The sequence below is a fragment of the Aegilops tauschii genome, chromosome 2, assembly GCF_002575655.3.
Source record: "Aegilops tauschii subsp. strangulata cultivar AL8/78 chromosome 2, Aet v6.0, whole genome shotgun sequence".
Lineage (NCBI taxonomy): Eukaryota > Viridiplantae > Streptophyta > Magnoliopsida > Poales > Poaceae > Aegilops > Aegilops tauschii.
This window is the reverse complement of record NC_053036.3, coordinates 651,466,681-651,476,825: the sequence shown is the minus strand read 5'-3', so window position 1 is coordinate 651,476,825 and position 10,145 is coordinate 651,466,681. Positions and strand designations below refer to the sequence as shown.

The following is a 10,145-nucleotide window of genomic DNA, read 5'->3' as shown; positions in this document are numbered from 1 at the left end:
ACCCACATACAGCCTCTGCTCTTTGGCCGGAATTGTAGTTAGTGGTTGATTATTAGTGTCACACATACAGCCTCCTACGCTACCCTACCCCGCTGCTTTGCGTGCCATGAGAATCATTGATCGATCGCTCCCATTCCATTACATATCTAGCTAGACATATTTCAGATTTCTCAGGCTAAAACTACAAGATTTTGCAAGCTATTTTGTTTGTCAGAGTTACTAGGGTTTAACTTATGCATGAACAGTCCCGCTTCTACACAACACACAGTTGCACAATATTATACTATCCCCTCCGTCCCATAATATAAGAGAGTTATATTATGGTGCAAAGGGAGTATATTTTTTGTTGCAACAAGTTAATCTCATATTATCCGTTTTGCAGGCATATCCCACCGAGTCGAACGTGGTTGATCCGTCCATTTCGCTTGTTTATGAGAGAAGACGTGGTCACATGGTAGTTTTTTTTTTAATTTTCAAGGGCGGGGGGTTTCCCACCTGAATTATATATGTATCGACCCAAAGTCTAGATGATACAGCATTCACACATACAAGTCGAGGTAGACGGAGAGGGGACGGGGGAGCGAAACCCAGAGAGAAGGGCTCAGTCGGGGCTGGTAAGACAAGCCAGCCAAACATCTACCGCGTGCTTCACGGAGCGGGGAAGTCGCACGCGCCAAAGCACCGCGTCATCTCTGCAAGACCTGAGCAGCCTGGATAGCGACGAGGTCATCCCTTGGAAGACCACCGCATTTCCGTGCTTCCAGAGTTGCTAGCAGCCGAGCACCAGTAAGCGAAATCCGTGACGTGCCACGCAGCAGAATTCAAACGAGGGACTACAATGGCGTTGCACGCACCTTTCTGCCGGACCATTCTCCACCGATTTTCCACACACAACATTCATCTAGTTTTAAGGCACACCACGACTTTTCTCCACAAAAGGTCTATAAATGGCGGCACTTGGCGCCATAATCTACCAGGCACCACCAAGATCGATCATGAAGCCATATATGCCGACGGTACTGACAGCCCCGAGGGTGGTGGCCATCCTGGCCGTGGTCCTGGCGTGAACGCCCAGCAGTGCGGCTCGCACGCTGGTGGCGCGACGTGCGCAAACTGTCTCTGCTGCAGCAAATTCGGGTACTGCACGGCTGCGGCGCGGGCTGCCCGAGCCAGCGCAGCGGCTGCGGCGGTAGCCCCACTCCCCCGGCGATCACGGCGTGTCGTCCATCCTATCTAGGGACCTCTTCGAGCGGCTCCTCCTCCACTGCAACGACCGCCAAGAGGCCTGCGGGTTCTACACCTTCCACACTGCCGCCGCCGCGATTCTTGTCATTCGGCACCACGGGGAGCACGGAGACGCGGAAGCGGGAGGTGGCAGCCTTCCTCTGGCAGACCTCCCACGAGACCACTGGGGCTACTGCTTCAAGCAAGAGCAGGGCTCGCCGGGAAGCTACTGCGACCAAAGCCGGAGTGGCCGTGGGCGTCGGGCAAGAAATACTACTACGGTCGCGGACCCATCCAGCTCTCATGGAACTACAACTATGGCCCCGCGGGGCGTGCCATCGGGGTGGACCTGTTCAACAATCCGGACCTGGTGGCCACCGACGCAATGGTGTCGTTTAAGACGGCGTTGTGGTTTTGGATGACGGCCCAGGTGAACAAGCCGTCGTCCCATGACGTGATCACAGGCCAATGGACCCCATCGGGCGAGGACAATGCCGCCAGCCATGTGCCTGGGTACGGCGTCATCACCAACATCATCAACGGCGGGCTCGAGTGCGGTAGGGGGCAGGATGACCGTGTTGCTAACCGGATCGGGTTCTACAAGCGCTACTGCGATGTCCTCGGTGTTGGCTACGGTAATAACCTCGACTGCTACAACCAGAGGCCCTTCAATAGTGGGCTCACGGTGGGGTTTGCGTCACGGTGGTCCTCCATGCATGAATGTATGAATGTGATCACTGATCAATAAGCTTGAGAAGTACTGTATGAGTAAATAAATGGATGAATGAATTTTCCATTGTTGTGTGAGTATAAATGGATGAATAAATTTCACAATTGTTGTTTGAGTATCTCTCGACCCAATGTAGAGGTTAAAAATGTTGCCATCTTTATTAAAAACATGTCCTTTTGTGTTTGTTGTTGTTGATACGGGACATAGTTGACCCAAAATTGATTGCCGGCATAATACATTTTTATGTGGGAAAAACTTCCAACCTATTCATCTTCAATAATGGTAGTACAACAAACACTAGAAATAATAAAAATTACATCCAGATCCGTAGACCATGTAGCAACGACTACAAGCACTGAAGCGAGCCGAAGGCGCGCCGCTGTCATCACCCCTCCCTCGCTGGAGCCGGGCAAACTTTATTGTAGTAGACAGCCGGGAAGTCATCGTGCTAAGGCCCCATAGAACCAACGTACCAGAACAACAACCACCATCGACGAAGAGTGTACATCAAAAGAATCCAACCTGAAGATACAAGACCATAGACGAACGAAGAACAAATCCAAATAAATCCACCAAAGACAGATCCGCCGAAGACACACATGTTATGCCTACACTTATCTCATGCTTGCAATGTAGCTTCTGTTTTTCTGTTTGTAATAATGCATGCATGCGGGATGATGTGACCCGGACATGCACGTAGCTAGGACGTGGATCAAGTGCCGTAGCACGCACTGACCACTTCTCCCTCTCCCGTTTTCTTCTCCAGGTGGGTGCATGCGCTGTGAGTCGTGGCCGCGGGATGGCGCAGCCATCGCGGATCATGGCGCGCCCGCCGGGAGGTAGCTAGCTAGTTTGTAGCAACAGATAAGAGTGGAATGAAAAACAGAAAACGTTGCGTTGTTGGTGGCAGCACAAAAACCTCTCTCTCGCTCGTGTTCATCGCTCTCTCTCTAATCTACCTTAGCTTGATCACGTGTCTCGACAACAACATTTGGCATCAAAGCTACATGGTGTTCAATCCACTATCCGGTGGACGGCGGTGTCTGATCTGCGGCGTACCATGTCAGACTCCGATTCTGAGAAGGGGAAGAACAAGGGCGGGACGAAATCGCCGGCGAAGACGCCACTGACCACGGCGCCAGTGGCGCGTCTGACGGGCGGTGGCAGCAACGAGCTCCGCATCGTCGAGCGAGTTGTGCGGGAGAGCGAGACCTCTTCGTCACCCGCACAAACTACATGGAGTGGTCCCTCGTCATGCAGGTCAAGCTGCAGGTTGCCCGTGTCTGGTCCGCGGTGACTGACGCTGCCGCCGACGAGCACGACGACCGGCGCGCTTTGCGGATCATCCTCACCGGCGTGCCGCCGGAGATAATCCGTGTACTGGTCGCCAAGGCACGGCCAAGATGGACCGGGAGACGATCAAAACTGTCCGGATGGGCAGCGAGCGCGCGTGCGAGGCTAAGGCCCAGGTGCGGCGCCGGGAATTCGAGGATCTCCGCTTCAAGGACGGCGAATCCTTCGAAGACTTCGCGCTGCGGCTCTCCGGCTTCGTCGCCGATCTCGAGCTGTACGGCGACCCAGTGACGGAGCACAAGTCCGTGCAGAAGTTTCTCCGGGTCGTGCCGCGCAAGTACCGACAGATGGCGATGGCGATCGAGTCCCTCATCGACCTCAAAACCATGACGATCGAAGAGCTCACTGGGCGCCTGTCCGCGTGTGAGGATCACTATGATCTGGATGACACGGCGCAGTCCGGTGCGCGCCTCATGTACACTTCCGCAGAGTGGGACGCGCGCGAGCGGCAGCTTGGCTCCAGCGGGTCATCATCAGGCGGCAACAACAACAAGAACAAGTCGCTGGGGAAGAACAGGTTCCAGGGCGGTGGCAAGGCCGCGCCGCCGAGCGTGGGCGCGGGCGGATCCAGCGGCTTCGGCGGGAAAAAGAAAGGCAAGTGCCATTACTGTAACAAACCAGGCCACTGGAAGGAGTGCCGCACCAGGCTCAAGGATGAGGATCAGAAGGGCAAGAAGGAGCAAGCGAATCTTGCCCAAGCCGGCGCCGAGCACGATCAGCGTCTGTACATGGCCGTGATCACCACTGTGGACACAACACAGCTCGCGGCGCCCCAGCAAGTGTACCTCAACGAGGAGAAGGTCATGCCCGTCCCTTCGCCGGACGGGGTGTGGTTCTTCGACACCGGGGCAAGCAGCCACATGACGGGCGATCGACATGTCTTCTCCTCACTCGACGAGATAGTGCACGGATCGATGAGATTCGGCGACGGATCGGTGAGATTCGGCGACGGCTCGGTCGTGGCCATCCGCGGGCGGGGCAGCGTGGTGTTTCGCTGTAAGGGCCGCGATCAGCGTTCGCTCACCGGCATCTTCTTCATCCCTAGCCTGCAGACGAATATCGTCTCTGTGGGACAGCTGGACGAGACCGGCTGCATCATCAATATCGCAGACGGTGTCATGGCCGTCCTGGAAATCGCCTGTACACCAGAGTGCTCACGATTGATGCGCCGGCGTGTCTGATGGCGCAGGGCGACGACGCAACATGGAGATGGCACGCTCGCATGGGGCATCTTCATTTCCGCGTGCTCCGGACCATGTCCAAGATGCAGCTCGTGCGCGGCATGCCGGTGATCGATCGCGTGGCGGAATACTGCGACGGCTGCTCTCTGGGCAGGCAACATCGAGCATCGTTCCCGCAGGCCACGGCGTACCGAGCTGATCGCGGTCTATAGCTCGTGCACACGGACTTGCGCGGGCCGATCACTTCAACAACTCCAGGAGGTAACAAGTTTTTCTTGCTTGTGGTAGATGATTACAGCCTCTATATGTGGTTAGAACTCGTAAGGTCCAAGGATGAGGCGTACTCTCGTTTCAAGAAAATCAAAGTGATGATCGAGGCCGACGGCAACTGCAAGCTGCGCGTGTTCTGGTCAGATCGCGGTGGCGAATTCAACTCAATCGAGTTCAGAAAATACTGCGAGCAGAGTGGCATCAGGAACTTCACCACCGCGCCATACATGCCACAGCAAAATGGCGTCATCGAATGACGCAATCAAACAGTGGTGGAGATGGCCCGGTGCATGAGCCAAAGCATGGGCATGCCGGCGTTCTTCTGGGCGGAGGCGGTGAGAACGGCAGTGTACCTGCTGAACCGCGCGCCAACCAGAAGCTTGGAGGGTGTCACGCCCTATGAGGCGTGGCACGGCCGTAAACCCAACGTGCAGCACCTGCGCACGTTTGGGTGCATGGTTCACGTGAAATGCGTCGGCACGAGCATCACCAAGCTCAGCGATCGATCGACACCTATGGTGTTTATCGGCTATGAGGAGGGCTCCAAGGCGTACCGAGCATACGATCCAGCAACCAATAAGGTCCAGGTGACTCGTGATATCGTTTTTGAAGAGAGGAGGCCCTGGACTTGGAGTGCTCCGGGCACGAGCGCGGTCACCACTGCACCAGCGACATTCACCGTGGTCTACACCATGGAGAACGGTGTCTAGGAGGTCGATAGCGGGTCTTCCACCCCGCCGGTCACTCCTCGAGGTGCGGCGACACCCTCTACACCAACCTTGGGGACGTCGCGATCGACTGTAGTCACCACGCCTGACTCATCGTAGTCCGGGCCGGTCCGCGGACTCGCCAAAGGGCAGCGAGAGCACGCCTCCGCCACACGACTCTAGGCACGATGTGCCTACGGGGCAGCCATTCCGCTATCGGAGTTTCACGAGCGTGCTGGAGGAAACTGAAGACCAGGCACTGCACGAGCAGTTCGAGCGGTGCTTGCTCGTGCGCTGTCTGTTCAGTGCCGAGGAGCCGCATCGAGTGAACGAGGCGCTCGCTAGTAAGCCGTGGAAGGGCGCCATGGACGTAGAGATGCAGTCCATCATCGACAACAAAACTTGGGAGCGTGATCCGGCAGGCAACATTGTTAAGCACAAGGCTCACCTCGTTGCAAAGGGATATGTCCAGCGTCAGGGTGTGGATTTTGAGGAAGTATTCGCTCCCGTAGCTCGCATGGAGACGGTGCGGATGCTGCTGGCTCTTGCTGCACATTCAGGCTGGGAGGTTCACCATATGGATGTAAAATCTGCTTTTCTGAACGGTGATCTCACTGAAGAGGTTTATGTCACTCGGCCGCCGGGATATGAGATCACCGGAGAGGAGGAAAGGGTCCTGCGGCTTCACAAGGATCTGTATGGACTGCATCAGGCTCCACGAGTGTGGTACGCAAAACTGGATGAGTCACTGAGCACTCTTGGCTTCACGCGCAGCCCCTTGGAGCATGCAGTCTACCGGCAAGGTGATGAGCGCTCATATCTGCTTGTGGGGGTGTATGTGGACGATCTGATCATCACAGGCACAAGTGCAGCAGGAATAGTTTCCTTCAAGGAGCAGATGCTGCAGCTCTTCAAAATGAGCGACCTTGGGCAGCTGAGTTACTATCTAGGCATAGAAGTGCAACAAGGGAGTAGCGGCATCACTCTCAGTCAGAAGAACTATGCTGGCAAAGTGTTGGAATTGGCAAACATGAGCGGCTGCAACAGCTGCCACACGCCCATGGACTGTCGCCTCAAGCTGAAGAAAGAAGACGGTGAGGAGCCCTTCGATGCTACTCTGAATCGCAGGGTGATCGGAAGCCTGTGCTATCTGGTGAACACACGACCAGACATCACGCATTCAGTCGGCATCGTCAGTCGGTTCATGGAGAAGCCTGGCACACAGCACTGCGCAGCGGTCAAGTAAATCCTAAGGTACGTCAAGGGCACTATACACTATGGATGCAACTACAAGAGAGGCCAGGGAAAAGCTAACTTGCTCGGGTTCAGTGATAGCGACCACGCCGGCGACACCGGCGATCGCAAGAGCACCTCCGGGCATGTCTTCTACTTGGTTAAGAATCTGATCACCTGGAGCTCTCAGAAGCAAAAGATAGTCGCTCTTTCTTCTTGTGAGGCAGAATACGTGGCCGTGGCATCTGCAACCTATCAAGGTCTGTGGCTGAGTCCGCTGCTTGAAAGCATGACAGGAACTGCACCAGCGAAATTTAGATTGTTGGTCGACGACAAGTCAGCTATAGCCTTGAGCAAGAACCTTGTCCATCATGATTGAAGCAAACACATAGATGTGAAATTTCATTTTGTCAGAGATTGCATGGACAAAGGGGAAGTGGAGATCGATCATGTAGGGACGCAAGACCAACTGGCTGATGCACTGACAAAAGCACTCGGACGGGTTCATTTCATCGAGATGAGACAGAGGCTTGGAGTGATTGGCTTGGAGCAGTGAGATTAGGGGGGTGAAATGTTATGCCTAGACTAATCTCATGTTTGCAGCGTAGCTTCTGTTTTTCTGTTTGTAATAATGCATGCATGCGGGATGATGTGACCCGGACATGCACGTAGCTAGGACGTGGATCAAGTTCCGTAGCATGCACTGACCACTTCTCCCTCTCCCGTTTTCTTCTCCTTGTTGGCTCATGCGCTGTGAGTGATGGCCGCGGGATGGCGCGGCCATCGCAGATCATGGCACGCCCGCCGGGAGGTAGCTAGCTAGTTTGTAGCAACAGATAAAGAGTGGAATGAAAAACAGAAAACGTTGGGCAGTTGGTGGCAGCACAAAATCCTCTCTCTCGCTTGTGTGGCATCGCTCTCTCTCTCTGATCTACCTTAGCTTGATCGCGTGTCTCGACAACAACAACACATCCACACCTCCACCGACAATGCTACACGCATCAACAGAACGGGGACTAGGCGGGGAGACATTTATTCCATCTTCAGGGAGCCGCCGCCGTCTCGCCTTCCTAAGCAGGACACAAACCCTAACAAAACTCGAAAAATATCTAAAAACGGAGCCATCCCACCAGCATGGGCCGGGATCCACTCCGCCCCCATGACAATAAGGCCACCGGCGACGGCGACGACGAGAGGCAGAGGAACCCTAGCTTTTTGGGAGCGGCGGCTGGCTAAAGTAGTTTCACTTGACGCCACCGTGGTCCAATCTTGCCGGCATAATACTTGGATCTTTGGCATGTTTCGTATTGGATATATAGATATATAGATCTATGCATCCGTGCTTTCAGTTTCTTTTTGACCTAGGACGTAACTTTTGCCGAACCGAATTGAGTGAGGGGTAGATAGTTGAATATTATGATAAATATGGGTCAACACAAGTTCCTCATCTTCTAATAAATTAGCAGGGTTTTGCTATTTGTAGACATCAAGCGTCACCGAGAAGGGATTTGAGCCGGATGGTTTTATTTTGACATGACACCAGCATTATTGTCGCCGCAATTCTAAAACCTACTACGCAAAGGATGAGAGACGAGAATCCCTTCCCTCTACCTCACAACACCAAAGCAACAGTCAGAGCCGAAGGGGAGATTATATTGATCTTGTGGTGGCTATGATTAATATCCAAGGGGTGTTCTCTAGCTAGAATTCAGAGGCAAAGCCAGGATATAGAGATTGGGTTCAGATGTACCCCATAAACTTCGTAGAATCCCATTATAATTAATGCTTATCTACTGATTTATTACTAATTTAAATCTAGTTTTACCACATATAATGAAACCAATAGAACAAATGATGAATCTTTTGAATGATGTTAGTAAAGAAACTTCTAGTCCTTTTTCTAACCGAGCCGCTTTGCTTGAGATACAACAGAACATAGAAGGAGCTCACACAAAATCACTACACCAAGACTTGTAAGAGCTATGTGCACGCACACTGGGCAGCCCAACAAGATTAGCCCAAACAAAGACGCTGGATTTCATTTCGGTTAGTTAGAGTGTGCTTCCTAGACCCCTAGTCGCCGCCGCCCCTATCATCAACCCCCTCCCTCCAGATCCCCTCCGCATGTTGCCCTTCGTCCCGATCCGATTTAGGACTTCGAGCTGCCATTGCCCCTCTCCTCGCCGCCACCGATGTGCGGAGCTTAGGCGAGGGATGATGGCGGTTGCATGGCCTTCGTCTACTGCGGCTCCGGGATGCGGTTGCAGTGGAGATCCGTGTGGGTGTCCTAGACATGTGAGTCGTCTGTCGGCGGCGGCACTGCGGTGTGGGCCCCTTCACCGTCGATGCCTCACCCAGGCGGGGAGGCGATTCCGGGAGGTGCTTCTAACGCGGTCGTGCGGTTTCCCAGCTAAAGACGTCATCCATTGGCATTCGGGATGACGGGGGAAGTATGTTTGGTGGTCCAATCGGGGATGGGCATGAATTTACCAGTGAAAGCTTGGTTCGGCCTTGGCCAGAACTGTCAACGACGACGCCCACAGGTGTCGTTACCTCATTGGAGGCATTGTTGGGCGATTCACGTTTTCTATGTGCCCCGGTGTGTCGATACTAAAACTGGCAGATCTCGGGTAGGGGGTCCCGAGATGGTGATACTAAAACTGGCGGATCTCGGGTAGGAGGTAACAGGAAGTAGAGAAAGACACACTACTTAGATTTGAGCCCTCTCTAAGAGGCAAAATGCTACGTCCTGCTTTTGTTATATTGATTGTGATGGGATACAGAGTACAAGATGCTCTGCGTCGCGATCATTTGAATGGATCTAGTCTAAACATCTTGCCTCTATAGACTAATCCCCTCGTCTTATATAGGTACCTAGGATACCTAGGGTTTACACATGGTCGCTTACATCTAAGGATAAACATGCCGACTATTTGAATACCCCTTGAAGTGTACGCCAAGTCTATGAAGGTTTCCTTCTTGAGTAAGCCGAGGGCCACAGCTGGTGTGGCCCATTCTTCAGTCGTCGATGGGTCCTCGGCCCGGCCCGTGAATGATGGGCCGACGCGGTGAGCACCCCCTAATCCAATACACCGCCAGTATCCCTTGAACTAGTATTATTCGAGCCGAGGACATTGGCTCCTTCTTTGGAATAGCTTCAACTTTATTGTCTTCGGCTTCATAGGCGAATTCCATCCTTCCACGTCGGCTTCTAGATTAGAGGACTTATTTGGCTCTGAAGTCCCTTCTATGTCCAGCTTCTTCTTGCACCGCGCTCATATGTAAACCCGAGCAATGATATACTCTGAGTAACCGGGCCGGTTTTCTAACAAGGCTCTTCATGAAGATAATGTGGTTTTATTGGGTCCAAAGACTCCTGATAGAGGACCCCAAGTTTGAAGTTTCGTTACTCCGAGGTCGATTTCTTATAGGCGAAGTGTTACTCAC

The 10,145-nt window shown here is 53.4% G+C and overlaps 1 protein-coding gene and 1 pseudogene across 1 annotated transcript; both read left to right on the top strand.

Annotated features, from left to right (window-relative positions):
• The first annotated feature begins 995 nt into the window (after positions 1–995).
• LOC109757205 (26 kDa endochitinase 1-like) lies at positions 996–1,997 on the top strand (annotated as a pseudogene).
• A 1,360-nt stretch (positions 1,998–3,357) lies between these two features.
• On the top strand, positions 3,358–4,488 carry LOC141041457 (uncharacterized). Its single transcript, XM_073507607.1, has one exon. It carries the CDS (start codon positions 3,358–3,360, stop codon positions 4,486–4,488), a length of 1,131 nt encoding a protein of 376 aa, XP_073363708.1.
• Positions 4,489–10,145: the final 5,657 nt, after the last annotated feature.

What these genes read in the sequence shown, in the direction of transcription:
- LOC141041457 (XM_073507607.1), top strand. Translation starts at nt 3,358, where the DNA reads ATGGACCGGGAGACGATCAAAACTGTCCGGATGGGCAGCGAGCGCGCG.